Source organism: Lissotriton vulgaris, chromosome 6, assembly GCF_964263255.1.
Source record: "Lissotriton vulgaris chromosome 6, aLisVul1.2, whole genome shotgun sequence".
In the NCBI taxonomy this organism is placed as follows: domain Eukaryota; kingdom Metazoa; phylum Chordata; class Amphibia; order Caudata; family Salamandridae; genus Lissotriton; species Lissotriton vulgaris.
In genome coordinates, this window is record NC_141694.1 from 1,760,921,366 (window position 1) to 1,760,940,898 (window position 19,533).

General features: G+C 51.0%; 1 protein-coding gene across 2 annotated transcripts in view; it reads left to right on the forward strand.

The window, feature by feature from the left end:
* KIF13B (kinesin family member 13B) overlaps positions 1-19,533 on the forward strand; it is a 698,786-nt gene that overhangs the window by 581,813 nt on the left and 97,440 nt on the right. For both annotated transcript variants that reach the window (XM_086927999.1, XM_086928000.1), the window contains one exon: positions 3,652-3,763. In XM_086927999.1, the coding sequence (XP_086784125.1) occupies positions 3,652-3,763 (112 nt within the window). The remainder of the gene's footprint in view (positions 1-3,651; positions 3,764-19,533) is intronic.

Sequence of the window (19,533 nt, forward strand, 5' to 3'; positions counted from 1 at the left end):
AATGTCATTTTTTAGGCATGGCACATAATTTACTAAAATAATGCTCCTACTTGTAGTGCTCAAATCTGTATGATACGGGTATGTTTACCCAGAGTGAATCTCCATCCAACTTGTGTTACTGCAGTCCCCACATACAGGCAATCACATCACTGATGAGTGATGGCAGCTGACCAATAGGCAATAAGCGTTGGCCTTTTAAACATTTTTTTATACCTGCAACATAGGTTGAGGATAGTGCCTACTGGCACTTCCTGGTCAATGTGAATAGTCGAAGGCAAAAGGTGACTGGTGAGTTACTTGTAAGAGTCTGAGCTACTGGTGCTCAGGCTGCATTTTAGTCCATCTTTTCTTCTTCTCATGGTGCCAATCTGGATGAGGAGCAACCATATGCAAATCAGTCTTGTTCCTGCTCCAAAAAGAACAGTCCAAATCGAAGTGCCAGCCAGTGCCCCATCTGAACAAGAACACAAGCAATCCCACATTGGTTTCAGGCTGTTTGAACTTTATGCTTAAGGTGCAACCTGGATCCGAAGTACAGGACTTGCATCTGTCCTCTGTGTACCCAGGACGTCGCAATACAACAACATATGTGAAGGGCTGAATGCAACTGAGAGTCGCGAAGGTCACATTCTAGTTCATTTCTTTTCCTAACTACGTGTTGCGGTTCAGAAGGAGGGACATATACAACGGGACTATGTAAACGGGGTTTTATTTTTATAAACTTTTTTTTCTTCCTTTGAGTCTGTCTTTCACGTGCTAAAGTGGCAGGATCCAAAGTTTCCGCAAGGGCACGAAATCGGTGAGGACTGGTCCGCCTTTTTTCTTCTTCGGGGTGTTCCAGGCTTTTGTCTCGGGCCGGGTCCCAACGCCACATGCGGGGAGAGAAAGAAAGGCTTTTAGACTCTACTCTGCAAACGTTCTACAACCCTTAGGACCCGTCGGGAAGTGAGGACACCGGTGGCTTTTAGTGCTCGTAGTTAAACTTGTTTTGGTGTAGGGTAAGTGAAGGGTCGTTTGGTAAGGAGGGACGGAGGGTGCGGATTTGGGTTTAGGAAAATGAGAAGGAAAGAGGTCGGGGTATTTTACACTATTTACACGGCGTTTCCACGCCGTCCAAGCCAACCCGCTACCCGCTCACGCACCAGTGTGAGCCGCACTCCTCCGTGGGTGTGGCTGGGCGGTGCTTGAGAACGGTGGCCTCCAGGCACAGCTACTCCTGCTCTCCGGTCGTCCGCGATTTCCTCCGTGAAACCTTCTCCATCCTCTGCGTTCTCCCTTCGCTCTCCTCTCTTCCTCCAGGTGTCGAGACCCGCCTCCCTCTTGGCTTCCTCCTTTTTCTCCGCTCCTCCAAACACGTCAGATGGGGGCGTGTACGATTCCTCCAATGGGCTTGCTTGGCAAAACAGCGCGTCACAATGGGGTGTGTAGTTCCTCTCCTCCTCGGCGTCCTTAAAGGAACAGTTCTCCTCAGTTTCTTGAACTTGCCTCCACCACGCCTCTGACTCTGCTTCCCATGGTTCCTGATACGACGAAAGAGAGGAGTGGTCGCTGGAGCGGTCATTGTGAACAGACCACCAATTCGTGTCGGTCCCTACCACCCTGCTACACTACGCAACTCCAGTTTGTTAGTAACACCATGAAATTCAGCCTTGGTCCTGCACTCCAAAAGGAACATTCCATCCCACATCCACATGAACTGAACACCGATGCCTGCTTGGATTCTGTGGCAGCACATCTGGGCATACCAGTTGGAGGACATAGAACATAGCATTAATCAGTCTTCGCTTCCTCAGAGTGCATATAACTGAATGGTTGGGTGCCCCTATTTATGTGCTATCGCCAAATTGGGTTTTTAGCGACACAGCTATAGTAGCTGCTTCCTCTTTGTCCACCTTCACATCTAATTTTTATTCTACATTGATGCACATTCTACTGTAGTTAACTTGTTGCATTTCTGTCTTGGAATACTAATCGTCTGTGTAGTGTAGAGGAACTCTATGTGCCACTCTTTGACATCCTACTCTCCCTACAATTTGGTACTCTGTGGAGGAAGAGCTGTAGCCAAACATACATCCTCATCACTGTTGCAGGCTTCCACCCTGGGTCCCAAACCTGGCTGTAAAATCAATTTATTGTGTTTTCCGTGTGTATTACTTGTACCGGATCTTCTGGACCCAGAGGAAGCATCAATTAAATACTCCTAATTGATAAAAAGTAATTTTGAGCCTCACTTATGTGTTTTTCACAACTGATTGATTCCTGCATTTTGTGTTACTTTGTGGATCAGGTGTGGGATGGTGGTATATTCCACTAGCATTTCGTGTTAGAGCACTAATCCTAACTTTTGTGGAAGACGTGGCTGAGACGCACAAAGACATAGCGTGGTTGGCTGTTGACAGATCAGTCCTCCAGGCTGTAGTGCATAATACTTTTAAAACACCGTTATTTAATATTCCAAGTGCATAACATTTAGATTTTCCTTTCAGGCAAGTAATTGGCCAAGCAAATCACTCTTAATCCACCGAAAAATTGGAAATGTTAATAGCCTGAATAGAACATTGATATTGATCACGTATTTTACTATTTGAATGCTATTTGTGCTGGAATCTTTATACACCGGCTTAGTTCATGTGCTGGGTTGGTGCAGTTACATTTCCTGTAGCTGTGGATCTAGTACCGCCACCCACGAAGTATGGAATTTTCAGAGTTCAATAACCTATCTAAGAAACAGATCCATTGGAAGGATAACTAACTACTGTGTCTTGAGTTAATGATGCACTCTTCTGTACCCCACTACAAAGGCCTAGCCACGAACTAGGCTGCTAAAAAATCGTAAGGAAATGATGCTGTAAGCTGGCATTTTTCCGCTGTCTTCTGTCCGCCTTCCAGATGATTTCAGTTTGAAGATCTTTGATCTAAAGGTCCTACTTATGTTGTACGACTAAGGATCTTGATGTACATTTGAGTTGATCTGATTACTCTGGGACACCTAGCTCAGGAGAGCTCTTCCCAGGCCTTGTTTACCCTCACTGCACTATCCTTCTTTAGGGGTTGTACTTCCGAGATTCCGGTTGACCTCTTCCGATCAGGAAACCATACAATACCATTTACACCCATCTATTGCCAAGGCTGTGTACCTAACATAGACCCAACATACTCTTTCGTAGAATTTTAATATACAAGAGATGCACACACTTGTATGTATGTCCTTAGGCACACAAAGCAGTTGCGTTAGTAAGTCAGATTTTAATGTTGACAGCTTGGATTTAAATATTTTGTCACTTAGTCAAACATAAACAATGCATTTTGCTTAACAGTTTTAAAAAAGACAGTAGGAATTGGGAATAGAAACCACATAAATTTTTGGTGGGCAAGGAAAAGAGTGAATTTGCCACCATCCGCTATTGCAACAAGCAGTTCTTTTTTAAGCAAACCTACTGAAGCATCGTTGTTGGTATTTTGCGAAGTGGCAATGCACTGTCTTTTATTATGGTTGACCATATTTGGGAATCTGGTTTTGATCTTGCCAGCTGCCGCCAGTGGCTTTTCATAATACTGTAATACATATAAGCAGTTAGTGTAACGTCTTTCTTTTGTTGGTGTGAGCTCTTATCCAGAACTGCTAAAGTTGGCTTTTTTCTGCTTCTTCAGGGTCGATGGGAAAGCCAGCAAGATATATCTCAAGCTTCTTCTTACTCCAACAGAGGCATGACTCGTGCCCCTTTGTCAGATTTGCCACAACAAAATAGGACCCAAGATCCAGGTAAGCTTTACAGTGCACTTGGCTTTGCAGTGTGCAGGAAACTCACTTTTATCTTCATGGTCATCTGTATTGATGAATGGTTAATGAAAAGTTTCTGCTGCAAATTTAAAACAATATTCCCATAATCTGAATGCTTCTAGATTTAAATGTAACCTTCAGTTTTTTTATTTAAATAAATAGTATGCTGTTTATTGCTGCCCAAATACTGTGGTACTCTGATAAACCTAGGAAGCTTTTTGTTTTCTGAACAACATAAATTTGTATGAAGAACCTGAATGTGATACGTTGATACCGGTTTCCATCTAAACAAAATGTTAGTGTTTTAGACAAACAATCTGATTTTTAAAATAAACTCGAGGTGTCTGGGTTTCATATTATACTCCGGATACAGCAAAATGGTTTACTTTTTTATTTTTATATTTCATTTGTCTTTTATCAGTTACAATTACAACACAAGCTTAGGTCAACATAATTCACATTCTGTACATAATAGAAACCATGCTATGGAGAATTGAGTTACATATGCTGTAATAAAAGGCAAAAAAAGGAAAACGAGAAGCACTTTACATAGTAAATATTTCTAGCCATACCAGTGTGGCAGCGGTCAAAGCAATAATAACTTCTTTCAGTAGAGCCCAGCCACAAATGCAGTATTCGAACAAAGGGAAAATAGTGTTTGTGCACCATTATGATGCAACATCTATTTTTCGCTCATAAGTTGCTTGTCTTCCAGGGGTATACTCCTCAATAGTCATAAGCAGTGAATTATCCCCGCCCACGTGCGGGATATCCCGCACGTGGGCGGGGATAATTCACTGCTTATGACTATTGAGGAGTATCCGCTGGAAGAGAACCAGGATTACAGGTAAGTAACTTATCCTTCTCTTCCAGGGGATACTCATCAATAGTCATAAGCAGTGAATTATCCCCTCCCACGTGCGGGATATCCCGCACGTGGGGGAGGATAATTCACTGCTTATGACTTTGATGAGTATACCCCTGGAAGAGAACCAGGATTACAGGTAAGTAACTTATCCTTGCTGATTATAAGCAAATGTGTTGTGGCTGTTTAAGATGCGTAATGCCACACTGATATTTGGAAATATCAGGGGTCTACAGTAATATGTCAGGTTTCAGCCTGACAGCGAAGATGAAATATCTTTACCTCCATTTTTGTATAGGTAGTTACCTCTAAGTGATAATTTCTGAGTGGGCTTCAGGCATCATTGGGCCTAGACGTAGGAGGCAGCATAGAAGACTAGATGTCTCCATTTTCATTACAGTGTATTAAATCTGAGAGCCGGTCTACCGCCTTCAGTATAGGGCTTATACGCCTTTGAATTGCCTCTCTTCTTTGGCTAAAAGACAAGCCGTTGTTGTGTACCTGTGTACTCCCTATTAGATATCCTTCTTAACGTTCGCTAATTGGTCCAAATGTGTAGGGGTTGCCATCTGAGAATGTAATTCCAGTAATCCAATACCTGTGGACAATTTAATCTCTGGTGAATATAATCTGAGGTGTTGACGCTAGTGACTAGTTGGGTCTGCATTCATCCCTATTACATTGAGGCCTGCCATAGTTAATAGACTCTGTGCGTAAGTTTAAAGTGCACTAATCTAGGGGGGGGCGCTAGAGGGCGCACTGCAGAATGGCCGCACTGCCGTAAGGCTCCTGCAGCCCGGAGCTTTTATCCGTTTAATTATCCTTCTTAACGTCACCCAACTCTGCCCTGACCCTGGATTCTGGTGTAGTTGGCAGCTGCCCACACTCGTCCCGACTCCTGTGACGATCGGCGCTTCCTGGCCGAAGATAGAGGTCCCGACAGAATTACCGCTGGGCGCCCTGGAGGTCTGGAGTTCCGCGGTCCGGCGTCCTGGCTCACGCTAGTCCGCTGCCTTCCACGTGGGGTGTGGGCCCATTCCCCTCCCCCTCAGGGACCCTATGTGGCTGTCCTCTCCGCCGTGGCCGGCGGCTGCACCTGGGGCGTTTATGCTGCGAGGCCATTACTGCGGAGGTGTGACAGACGTCACCCTGGACTGCGGCGACGGAGCTGTGGTGTGGACGCCGATCTCCCCAGCGGCCGAGGGCGCGGCCATTGTGTGAACGGGAGTGGCGGGGCGTCCGCTCCTGCTCCTGCCCCTGAATCTGGTGCTTACCTGACTGCCTCGCCTTGGCGGCTGCATGCGGAGGTGAGTGGCGGTGGAGACGGCGATCGCCAGGGGGATTACAGGCCATACTGATGGGACGCCGTCCTAACCCACCTGGCGCCATTTTCATCGCAGCGGAAGCGCTGTGAGGGGACCTGCTGTACTGAAGGCTCCGCCAGGGCTTACAATTGACTGCGGCCGCTCCGGACCCATCGCATTGCGCTGCTGGTTGTTGCCTCCTGCTGTGCGGCGCATACCGCATTGTGTTTTGACTGTGCTGCTTTGCTCTATGGGCGACTTCGCCGGGGCCGCCATCTGCACATTGCCGTTACCGCGCCTCCTGAGTTCCACTGCTTTGTCTGTCCTGCTGTGTGCTGAGGTGAGCCACTATTGTGCCCTTACAGACTTGTTTTGCCTGCTGGCTCAAGGGCTGCCCTCTGTCATCCGGGGGGCGACCGCGATCCTGGACCTGGTGCCGAGGGCTGCACACAGTGGAATCAGAGCACTACACCCCGATCTTTGCCTTCGCTGTGCTTTGGGTTCTGTTTAGTATGTGACATTGGTTAACGACCGGGCACTTGCACTGGGTGATTCTCTCGCTTCCCCTTGTACGCTGTTCCGGGAGATACTGCACTCTGGGTTTGCTGCACCATGGGGAAACCAGATAACAAACAACCTAAGCTATCCTTTGACTCTGCAGCTTCTAGGAGGGGCGCTCGCCTGGCGCAGGAGGCAGGGAGCTCGCGCTCCCCCCCCACACCTGTCACTGACACTGCCCCGCAACCCACCACCCCGGATTTCCAGCAGATGATGCAAGAAATGCGACCGGGATTCGCCACTATCGTGGATAAAGTGGACAAATTGTCTTCGTGCATGGACGCCGTGGTGCAGAAACTGGATGTCCACGAGGAGCGCCTTACCACAGCGGAGCAGCGCATCTCAGACCATGACGACACTACGGCCACCCATACCACTCAACTGGCGAGAATGGACAATATCCTGAGGGTAATAGCCGCCAAGAATGAGGAGTTGGAAGCGAGAAGTCGGCGCAATAATGTACGTGTGGTAGGCGTTCCGGAGACGACCAATGTGGGGAAAATGGAGACGTATGTGGAGAGGCTACTAGTTGGTGCGATTGGAGCGGAAGCGTTCTCCACGCAGTTTATTGTAGAACGGGCACACCGATCCCTTGGACCAAGGCCGGCCACAGGCGCTGTACCGCGACCTATTATTGCTCGCCTCCTGAACTATCGTGACCGGGATGCGGCTCTCCGTGCGGCTCGCACTACCCGCTCGCTTTCCTTCGAGGGGGTGAATTTCACTATCTATCCGGACTTCACTCCGATGGTGCAGGAGCAACGTCGCAAATTCCTGGCGGTCAAGAAAAAGCTTAGGGATCTGCAAGTGGACTATGCTTTACTGTACCCTGCGAAGCTAAGGGTGACTCACCAGGCGAAGCAGACTTTCTTCACTAATCCGCAGCATGCGGAGGACTTTGTGAAGCGACTCCGGCAGGAAAGCAATGCTCGTGACCGGCGGGACGAGGAGGGGCAGGGTGGCCACCGCTCGGCGGGGGAGGAAGAGGACACCTGACCCAGTCTCTAGCGGCGTGGAGGTGGTGGGGCATGCCTTGCACTGGCACTTGTCTGACTGTCCTTGGAACCTGCACTTACCCAGACTGGTACTGTTAAACGTGTTGTGTGGGACAGTGAGCGGAGCCATGGGATCGCTATTGAGGGTCGCCAAGGGGGCGATGGTTGATGATGTTACTCTGCTCCGGGCACCCACTCCCACACTACGCCTGGGATAGGGCTTTCCCCTGCGGCTGGAGGACTGGCGTAGTGTGAAAGAGTGGTTATGTGCACCTCTGGTGGACACCCCACTGGGAATGCCCCACTTTTGTTGAATTTTCTTGTACGACTGCTTTGTTGATTACATGGATGTGTGAATGATGGGAGGAGGGGGGCGGGTGGTAGAATGTCCTGACAGTTTGGGGTTGGTCAGGTGGGCGGGGGGAGGGGGAACTGCGCTGCCGCCTTATTTTTCACTGGACGCTTATACTACTGGTGGTGTTCTGCATGGCTGTACCAGGAGCATGGCGATGTCTTGCGGCTGGTATTCTGATATCTCCAGGGCAGTATCATGCCTGGCCCTTTCCTGTGATGGGGAGGCTGAGCGTAGGTGTCACCCCTGGGCAGGTCATTGGTTATGCTAGTGGGACACGCTGGTTAGGTTGCGCGAATCTCTTCATGTGTAATGCGTGCCTGTTGCACGAATGTTCTCGTGTGTGTTTGGGAGGGGGGGTTTGTTTCTGTGGATGGAAGATGGCATGGATGTATGTGGTGTACGATACTCGTGTGAGACGGTGTGTGCAGTGGAAACGGTCCAACGCTTTGACTCAGGGACGTGTGCCTGTGCGCAGTTCCAGCGTATCTCCATGCACATTCCTTCTTTGTGATGTCTGTCGAAGTGTTGGATAAGATATCGATACTATCTTGGTATGTGCGTGGGCTCAATGATGCCAGGAAATGTCGTAATGTGCTTCATTATCTGGATAGGCATGCCATACAGGTGGCGCTACTGCAGGAGACACATCTGCGCCGGACGCCTGCGCCTACGTTTGGGGGGAGGTGGGCCATGGTGAGAAGCTTTTCATCGTACTCTTCTTACTCGAGAGGGGTTGTTATAATGGTTAAGAAATCACTCTCCTTTCAGGAGTTGGGTTCACGGGTGGACTCTGACGGGAGATATGTGCTATTATGGGGGAGGCTTGGGCAGATCACCTTGCTTTTTGTGAATTGTTATGCACCCAATGTTGATACACCTGCTTTTTTTCTTGAACTCTGGGGCCATGTTCTAGCTGTGGAAGCCTCGCACATTGTGTGGGGTGGTGACTTTAACTTAGCAATGCGGGCTCTTGAGGATAGATCGGAGGGGTGCTCTCAATACAATGTACAAGCCAGGGATGTCGTGCTGGGCATTGTGGAGGAAGCGGGTTTGATTGATAGCTGGAGATATGCACACCCCACGGTCAGGGAGGGAACACACTTTACGGCTCATGCTCGTACCTGGGCGAGACTGGACTATGTCTTTCTCTCCAGGGGACTTGTGGCAAGATTACACGATGTGACGCACCTTCCCAGAACATATTCAGACCACTGTCCCGTCAGGGTTGTGGTGTCGATGCCCGGACTACATAGACCGCGCCCACCTTGGAGGCTTTTCCCTTCTGCCCTGTTGGATCCCGTTTTTAAGGCGGAGCTAGGCGAGGAAGTGGAGGCATTTTTCCCGAGGAATAAGGGTTCTGTGGATAGTGTGGAGGTGATATGGGAGGCGTTTAAAGTTACGGTTCGAGGGATCACTATATCCAAGAGCTGCGGGGTGCTTAGAACTATTGTTCGTAGGCTCGCGAGTTTAGAGGCTGATTTAAAACAGCTAGAGCGCGGGATGCAGGCTGGCCCTGATCCTGACCTCATGCAACAGTTTAGGGGTAAACTCTCGGAGTACGAGGAGGAGGCGACCAGAGAGGCGAAGCACAGGGGGAAATACTGGACGGCGAGGAAGTACTGCGAGGTGGAGAGGCCTGGGAAGGTGCTGGCTGCTCTCACAAGACATCAGAGGCATAGTTCAGATGTGTTGGAACTGGCTTTACCAGATGGCACGCGCTGCAGGGACACGAGGGAAATCCAAGACACGTTTATACGCCACTACACACACTTATACACTTCACAGCAATCGGGAGATGTGAGATATGGGGGATTTCTGGACGAGTTGGCGCTCTGCTGGCTATCCGACGATCACAGGGCGTTCCTGGGTAGACCCCTTGAGGTTGATGAGATCAGAAGCGCCATTATGTCTCTGAATAACGGGAAGGCTACAGGACTGGATGGTCTCCCTGCCGAATTCTATAAAAGTTACGTGGATATTATGGCCCCGGTGCTTCGGGAGGTATTCGAGGAGTCTCTCGAGGTTGGGAGACTGCCTGGATCTATGCGGGAAGTTGCTATCACCTCTTTGCTCAAACCGGGAAAGGATCCTCTAGACGTGGGGTCCTATAGGCCTCTTTCATTGCTCAACTGTGATGTTAAGGTTCTGGCGAAAGTGTTAGCGACGCGGCTCTCGGAACTTATGCCCGTCATAGTCTTACCTGATCAGTCCGGATTTGTGCCTGGCCGGGCAACCTCTCATAATCTTCGAACTCTCTTTTCGTTAATCCCAACCATTGCCCCAGAGCTCCCGGTGGCAGCTGTTTTTTTGGATGCTACGAAAGCGTTTGACTCTGTGGAATGGGGGTACTTGATAGATGTTTTATGTAGAATGGGGTTTCCCCGGATATTTATCTCATGGGTCAAATTGCTGTATACTAACCCGATGGCGAGGGTGATTGTGAACGGTGTGCTTTCTTCCCCTTTTCCAATCTCGAGAGGGACCAGGCAGGGGTGTCCTCTTTCCCCCCTCCTGTTTGCCATCGCCGTAGAACCTCTTGCATGTAGAATACGTCGGTTGCATCAACGGAGTACATTTCACTGTTTTCAGCGTCAAATCGGGATCTCTCTGTATGCAGATGATGTTACCTTATATATAAAAAATCCGCAGTTGAATATCAACGCGATACTACGTGAGTTTGTTGCCTTTGGCGGTATCTCTGGAGTGCATATCAATTGGCAAAAATCCCAATTTTTTCCGCTCACTGCAGCGGTTCATCGATTCCCGCTTGACTATCCTCTTGAGTGGTGTGACACAGAACTACGATATCTGGGTATTGTGGTAGCGTTGCATAAGGAAGAGACTCTTAGGCTGAATTATGGCGTCGCCATCACTAAACTAGCAGATGCTATTACGAGGTGGATGTCCTTACCTCTGTCCATGGCGGGTAGAGCGTCGCTGATAAAAATGGTGGTGTTGCCCCGCTTTCTGTACCTATTCCAGAATATTCCGTATCACCCTGGGGCGTATTTCTTCACACGGCTCCGCTCGGAGCTCCTTCGTTTGTTCTGGGGGGGGCAAACAACCGCGATTAGCGTGGTCCACCTTAACAGTGCCTTATGCTGATGGGGGCTTTGACGTCCCTGATTTTGAGAAGTAATATATTAGCGCCCAGGCACACTATGCATACCACTGGATGCGCCCCATGCCGTTTATGCCTCAACTTGCTGCTGAGCAATGGGTTGCTCACCCTCTCCCATTGGAGGGCATGGTACTGGGGAATGTTGGAGACATAGATACTCCTCAGACTACGGTGACTTGCACGGTTGATGCCTGGAAGCGCGTTACGAAGGTGCTTCGGCTTGCACTCCTCTACTCGCCTGCTTTGCCTCTGGTCTATCACCCTGCCCTGTCCTTGTTGCAGGAGACGGGATTCCAACGCCTGTGCAAGCGTCTTGTGATACTTACGGGGGGGACCTTTTCCGAGAGGGTGTCTTTCGTACCCGTGAGCAATTTTTTGGTAGTGGGGAATTTTCCCCGTTGGAGATGTTTTATTATGTCCGGTTACGGCAAGGTTTGAGGACGCTACTGCCGGAGTTCCCCAAGGAACCAGGCGTGGCCTTACCGCTCCACGTGATGTTGCTTTCTGATGGGCGTCACTTGGTTTCCAGGTTGTATTGGGCCATCCGGAAACAGCTGGTCATCTCGCCTAGTCGGGCACGCGAGCGATGGGATGTTGAGCTCGGAATTTCTATCTCTGCTGACCAATGGGCGTACTGTTGTGGTGTGACGGCCAAGGTCTCCTCTAGCTGCCGCTTGAAAATCATACACTATAAATTTGTACAACGATACTATTACACTCCAGTTAAGAAACTCAGATTCCGGTTGGCGGAGGATGATAGATGTTCACGTTGCCATGCGGCGGGAGCCGATTTCCTACATTTGGCATGGGAGTGTGGGGCCATTGCGGAGTACTGGGTACAGGTTCACGAGGCCCTTCAGGTCATGACTGAGGATGGGGTATTGTTCGACCCTATGGTCCTACTACTGGGATATACTAAGGAGGTGCCGGCACCCTATCGTAGATTTGTGGACGTGGCTTTATTGTTGGCTAAACGTCGAGTGGCTTGTTGTTGGGGGCGGGGCAGGGCACCACGGTTCGGGGACTGGCTGAGGGATGTCCTTTATTTTCAGGACCAACACAATGTGTATGCAGAAATGATGCCTGTGCGCTGTAGGCCTAAGGACTTCTGGAGCCCGTTGCAGGTATACCTACTCACTCGAGTTGCACAGGAATCTGAGTCGGACAGTGAGGAACGGGTTGGGGTTGGTTAACGGGGTGACGCTTGTTGGGCATCAGCCTATATCTATCAGATACCCTGTGACACGGAGACTGGGGGGATTCCTGTGCACTGCTGCCTGATTACTTGTGAGAGCTACACTATATTTGCATTGGGGGGGTGGGAGGAGTACTGCCTGCTCCTGTGTAATGATGCCTAGCTTTCCTCGGCCTAGTGGCTGTTGACCTATGGGTGTGAGATCACTGTACTGATGCTGCTTTCCGCCCTGGAAGACTGTATGCTTTATATCTGTACTACGGCTGAACTTACATGCTCTATCCAGATGTGTCGCATTCCAATTGCTTGCTTGAATCGTCATTCCATGGACATCTCTCTTGATATGATTTCTGAATTGGCAGCTGGACTTACAGTGTACGCTGCTGCATTGTATTGTCTCTGTACCATCATATGCTTTGTATATATGCCACTGCTGACCTCTGCTTGTCTTCCAAATAAAAAGGTTTTTAAAAAAAAAAGTGCACTAATCTAGATCTGTGAGTTAGTGAGATTTTCTCTGTTTGGTACCATGTAGTGTCTGACAATTCCTCCCACGATACATTCTCTTTCATTTCACATCATTTGTCTCGGTCATCCTTTATGCCTTGGTTATTGAACTCTAAAGTCTGATTATGCTTTAAGAATTGGGGAATAGGGGGCGTGGCTAGCAGCCGATGATGGCGGCAGCAACCTAGAGAGGCTCCCGTAGCAAGGCGGCTTCCCGCAACAATCCGCATGCCTATCCGTTCACGGATCGTTCCAGAAGGGGTGTCCTGGGTGCGGTGACCGAACGACGCACACAAGGAAAATTTGGGAGCGCTCAGACCTCGGAAACGGGACGAACCTTCATCCGAGTCCCTCACGGGCAAGAGGCCTGGTGACACGAGGCGAGCAGCGGTGTCGAGTTGAAACCTTGGCCGGGCGGAAGTCAACCCTCCCCGGCATGGTCGACCGGAAGTAGCCGCTAAAGAAAACACTCGACACCAACGGCCGGCGGTCCTTCCCTACGGCCACTTCATCCTCAACGCGGCCTTTCCAGTGGCCCTACACCGTAGTGCCCCCTCACTGCACTTGGCCAAGACGTGGAACTTGCGACGCAACAGTCGCCATCTTGCCTGAGCTTGCCGAGGCCGCAGCAGTTCCGTGGCTGCCGGCAGCACCTTGTCATCGTCAGCGACCCCTGGCCTGTGCCCAGACTGAACCTCCTGTACAGCCACCCCCACACGGTCGGCTACGGGCGATCGGCCCGCTCCATCATAAACTGTGTCTCGCCGCAGAGCAAAAATGGCGGGGAAGGGGCCAAGACAGACCGCCGCCCAGGCGAAACTCGGTAAATTTGCCTATGATAATCAGACTTCCACTCAACCTGAGCAGCGCAAATCACTGGGCAAGGGCACAGACAACGACGGGACTAAAAAGGCCACGCTGGATGATGTCCTACGCGCACTGGAACAGGTTCAGGCTACAGTGGGCCCGACTGCTGCCGAGGTGACCCTCATTAGAGCCGACCTCCAGAAGATGGGCGAAAGGGTAAAGCAGGTGGAACTAGTGGCTAAATCGCTGATAGAGGACGTCTCCGACCTGCAAGTAGCAGTGGAAAGACTACAAGCGGACAATAAACTTTTAAAAAGTAAGTTGGACGACCATGAAGGGCGTTCCAGACGCAACAACGTCCGCATCTTGGGGGTTCCAGAGTCGGAAACGAAAGGAGCCATGGATTTGTATGTGGAGGACCTCATAAAGACTCGCTTGGCCCCGAAGGGACTCTCCAATTTCTTTACAGTGGAACGTGCACACCGGGTCCCCGGTGGGACACCTACGCCGGGGGCCGCCCCGCGTCCTATCCTGGCGAGACTCTTCAATTTTAGAGACCGTGACACAGTTCTCCAGGTGGCCAGAGTGGCACCACCTATCCATGTCCAGAACTCGCGGATATCCTTCTTCCCGCACTATACGGCAGAGGTCACCCGCAGAAGGAGGACCTTCTTGGAGGTAAAGAAAACGCTCCGCGAACAAGAATTGCCGTACTCTGTTATTTCCGGCCCGTCTAAGAGTTGTGGCCGACAAAAAAGTCTGGTTCTTCGACTCGGCTGAGTCAGCAAGAGAATGGCTGGATGGATGGCGCACGGTGGACCGCACTTCCAGTCGTCGACGCAACAGGCCAGAAGAGGATAGCCGGCCGGACTCACAATCATCAGCCAGGGGGAGCGCGAGCGGATCACCATCGCGGGACCACGCAAGGGCCGCTGGAGGTGAATGAAACCACCGTGAGGGACTAACGGGTCTCGAATCTACTCCCGCGAAGATTGCTTATCAAGTCGTTCTTGGACGCTGGCCCGGACAGCCCGAGGGCGGCAGAGGGACCGCCCGCTTTAGAGGACACTCTCCCCCGACGTGCAAGGAGGCTGGGGGGGGGGGGGGTTGTTCTTTTTTACGGGAAATTCACAGAGTCGATCTCGAACTGTACAATGTACTTTGATTGTTATTGTAATGTTGCTGGAACGATGGAGTCTATACCGATGGTTTATGTTTCTGATCTCTATTGATGGCGGGTGAACAGCTTAATACAGTGAGAGTGGAGGAGACGCAAACTGGCGGCTCCACCCTCCGACTCCTTGCCTGGAACGTGCATGGCCTGGGTGATAAAGTGAAACGCGGCCTCGTTCTGTCCGAGGTGAAACGCTATAAACCTGACCTAATACTCCTGCAAGAGACCCACTTGGTGGGTAGCGCTACTAAGGCCTTAGACAGAAGGGGATACAGAATGTTAGCCCACTCTGAATTCTCCACTGGTTCCCGGGGTACAGGCATACTAATCAGAAAATACTCCAACTTCATCACCCTCAGCACTAGAACTGATACACAGGGTTGCTTTGCAGCAGCGGCGGGACAATGGGACGGACGCCCCTTAACGGTAGTCTCAGTTTACATTCCACCTTCACTACACTCGGTGATGTTACCGGCCCTGGGTGATTTATTACTGTCTCTCCCTGAGGGAGACACGCTTATAGGTGGGGACTTTAACGCTACTGCTGACCCGCAGCTCGACAAGTTCCCGACAACCACCCCTCCGGGGGGTCCCTCCCGGTTTCAGCGGTTCCTAGAGGCACTGGGGCTGGTGGACGTCTGGCGCCATGTCCACCCTGCGACCCTGCAATACACGTTCCATTCCACCGTTCACAATAGTCTGTCCCGCATTGACTACTTCCTGGCTTTAGGGGATGGGCTGCAGCGTGTAGATGAAGTGCACATACACCCTCGGGGCATATCAGACCATTCACCACTGACTCTCACCATCACATCACGGACGCGATCCCGCCGCCGCATATTCCCCATTCACGCCTCTTATCTTAAAGTCCCGAAGGTCAGGAAGGCCCTGCAGAAGGCCACGGCACACTATTTCATTGAGAACGAACCAACCGCAGCCTCGGCCGAGGTACTCTGGGAGGCCTACAAGACAGTGTTGCGGGGGCAAGCTATAGGCTCTATAACAACACATAGAAGGTAACAGGCAGCTGAACACACAGCCCTCGAGCTCCGACTACGCGCAGCCACTACTGCCCATGAAGCCGACCCCACGGATGATACAGCGCATGCCCTCGCACTTGAACAGCGTCTATACGCAGATCACGCGCGGCTCATCACTCAAGGACACATCACAGACACACAGAACCGAGTATACGATGTTGGGGACAAAGCAGGGAAGATGCTGGCCTGGCTCGACAGGAGAGGGGGTAGCTCCAGAGGGATCCAGCAGGTGAAAGATGATGAGGGTAGGATTCTGACAGACCCGGATCGAGTAGTAGAGGCATTGGCGTCCCACTTTGAAAAAGTATACACCCCAGAACGGGACGTTACTGCGATTGCGGCCCAATGCGCGTTGTGCGACATAAACATCCCAACACTGCAGCCGGAGGCCGCAGCGGAGCTGGAGGCACCGTTTACCCCAGACGAACTGCGGATGGCCATTGGAGCCCTCCGTACGGGCAAGGCGCTGGGGCCAAATGGCATCCCGGTCGAATGGTTCCAAGCGCGCACGGATACTCTTAGCCCGCACCTGCTCATAATGTACGAGGAATGTCGCGGTAAGGGATTGCTCCCGTTGGACCAACGGACAGCCACGATTGTGGCTATTCCTAAGCCCGGTAAGCCCCCTGAGGATTGCTCCTCCTACCGCCCTATCTCTCTGCTTAATGCAGAAAGTAAAATACTAGCAAAACTCCTGGCAAATCGTCTCATGCCTCATCTGTCCGATCTTATCCACCCGGACCAGTCGGGATTCATGCCCCATAGGAACACCGCGCTCAATCTCAGACGGGTGCACGGGGTGCTGGCGAGAGCGGACGGCATAGGCGAACCCGCGGCTATATTGGCGCTGGATGCGAAAATGGCCTTTGACCTGGTGGAGTGGGCCTACCTCTTTGAGGTCCTTTTGTGTATGGGATTTGGCCCAATTTTCATCTCCTGGATTAAGTTACTCTACACTGCACCGGTGGCACACGTGGTAGCGAACGGCCACATTTCACGCTCCTTCCGCCTTAGACGCGGCACCTGACAGGGGTGCCCTCTCTCCCCCCTTCTTTTTGCACTCTCCCTAGAACCGCTGGCGATCCGTATCAGGACTACCCCTTTACTTAAAGGGATTAAATGGAAAGAGGGGTGGGAGGATCGCGTGTCCTTATACGCAGACGACATGCTGGTGTACCTGACGGACCCCGATCAGGGCATACCAGCTCTCTTGCGTCTCTGTAATGACCACGGCGAGGTGTCAGGCTATACCATCAATTGGAACAAATCAGAATTGTACGCCATGACGGGAGATCACCCAAAGCTTGGTCCGGACTGCCCTCTACGGCTGGCCGGCTCCTCATTCAAATACCTAGGCATCCACGTCACAGGTGACCCTGCTGAACACGAAAGGCTGAACCTCATGCCACCACTGGACCGCCTCAAACGAGACGCAAGATTTTGGGCGGGATTGCCGTTGACGTTGTTGGGGAAAGCTGCCTTGTTTAAGATGAAGTCCCTGCCCCGTTTCCTATACATCCTAGACAATACCCCATTCGCAGTACCACAAAAATACTTCAGGAGAGTGGCGGCAGTGGTCTCTGGATTACTGTGGGGCAACCGCCCGGCGCGTATAGCCCACGCCAAACTTTGCAGGAGCTGGTACGAGGGCGGCATCGCACTCCCGAACCTGCGTCTATATTATTGGGCAGCACAGCTCAGACCCATCAACCAGTGGCTGCATGCACCTCAATCTGATCCGGCGTTCCAGGCAGATAGAGCCCAATTGGGTGCCAATACCTTGCTGGCACCGCTTTATGACCGGAAGAAACTTAGACCGCTGGTGGGCCCCACTAGGCTCACAGTGGCCGCCTGGCATGCAGCCACCGCTGCGCTGGGGTGGAAAGATACACTCACTAAGCTCACTCCACTCTGGGACGCACGAGCCCTGGGCAATCTTCGGGTCAGTAAGGGGTTCTCCCGTTGGGATGACATTGGAATCTCCACGGTGGGGGACATGTGGGAACAAGGGGGAGTTATCACCTTTGCCCGTCTGAAAGAGGTTTATGACCTGGGGCCACACGAAACCTACCGGTACGTCCAAATTCGCCATGCACTACTGTCGGCTATCCCGGCGGGTTCGACTCTTCCGGAGTCCTCCCCGCTAGAAGATCGCCTCCTGACGGACTATATGATAGAAAAGGCCACCTCCCTCACTTATCGAAAGCTCCTTAACAACTCCCCGGACCCACTAGTGACTCTCAAGGAGAAATGGGAGCAGGAGGTGGGCGCGCTTGATGAGCATGAATGGAACGAAGCATTGGCTTCCCCTAAAGAAGCGGGCATATCGGCCAGGATGAGGCTCATCCAACTTAAAATTCTACACAGAACGTACTACACCAGAACACTGCTTCACCGCATACAACGGATCCCTGACCCCTTCTGCTTGCGAGGCTGCGGAGAGGAGGGCACATTCTTCCATACATTCTGGGAATGTCCGAGCATACACAACTACTGGCGTCAGGTCCTGCGCACTGTGTCACAGGTGCTGGAGGTCTCGGTGCTGCCGGAGCCGCGGCGATGCCTCCTCAATGTATGGGAGCCAACTGATCTGTCCCTGCACGGCCGCCTCTGGGTAACACTGGGAATGATGGTAGCTAAGCGGGACATCGCGCAGCGCTGGGGGGTGGCGGACCTCCCGACAGCTTCACAATGGTGCATTAACATGGACAGGGCCATGGTTACGGAAAGGGCGGTATACTTGAACCGAGCTTGTCCGAGCAAGTGGAACAAGGTGTGGTCCCCGTGGAACGCCTACCGGGGTGACATCTGCGACCCACTGCCAGAAGAAGACCAGCTAGACTCGGATGAGGACGACGGGTTGGACTGAGGGGGGCTGATCAGGGGGCGGGGTCTCTCAGGAGGGGATGGGGGGGGGGGGAGATGTTTCATTTACACCCTAACTTGACTTGTGGTCGTGCATGAGGTTGTCTCAATTCAGGTATAATCTCATGTTTGTCTGGCAATATGCATAGTCATGATTGTGCTGTGACTTCCCGAAGTTCGATTGTTCTTTTTTTAGGTTTAAAAAACAGAAAATGAAAACCTCATTCATCAAGCATGGAACATTTGCATTTAACCTTCGCCACTCTCTTTGCGATCTTTACTTCAATGACTTTCGTGTTAACCTGTACAGTGTGTAATTTTAAAGATCGTTCTCATATTAGCGGCCGGCCCATTCGGGTTGTAGGCGACAAGCTGTGTAAAACTGTGAAGGTACAATAAAGGTTTTCAAAAAAAAATTTTAAAAAAAAAGAATTGGGGAATATCACCAAACGAGTTAGGGTCAAGTTCTGGTAGGAAAAGTGGGAAAACATTCTCCTAAGGTGTAAGCCTGACATATAAAAAATTATCAAGTGGCAATGCACCTCCCCTTTTTTAAAGTGATTCAAAATGCTAAACTCGATCTACATAGAGATCTCCCAGTTTAGAAATCCTTAAACTCTGCTGCTGAGCTTTTGGTTCCGGCATATCTGCTGAAAGCTAATTATTAGGAACTGGTGGATCAAGGGAATAGAACTTCTCTAGACCCACTATATCAGTTAGTGTATTCTCTCCATACCCTGTAAAGTCCATTGCATTGAAATGGCCCTGTGATCAAGTCATGGATGGCACTGTGAAGTAGGTGCTGTCATATATTGTTCTGTGGCAAAGGATGGGAGGCTGGTTTCCGTGTGTTAGCCATTGAAAGAATGTGGCTTGAGCAACCCAATCGTAATGTTTCAGATTTGGTATGCCAAGCCACCCTTGGAATAAAGAAGAGTTAGTATTTCAGTTACTCTAGGTTGGTGG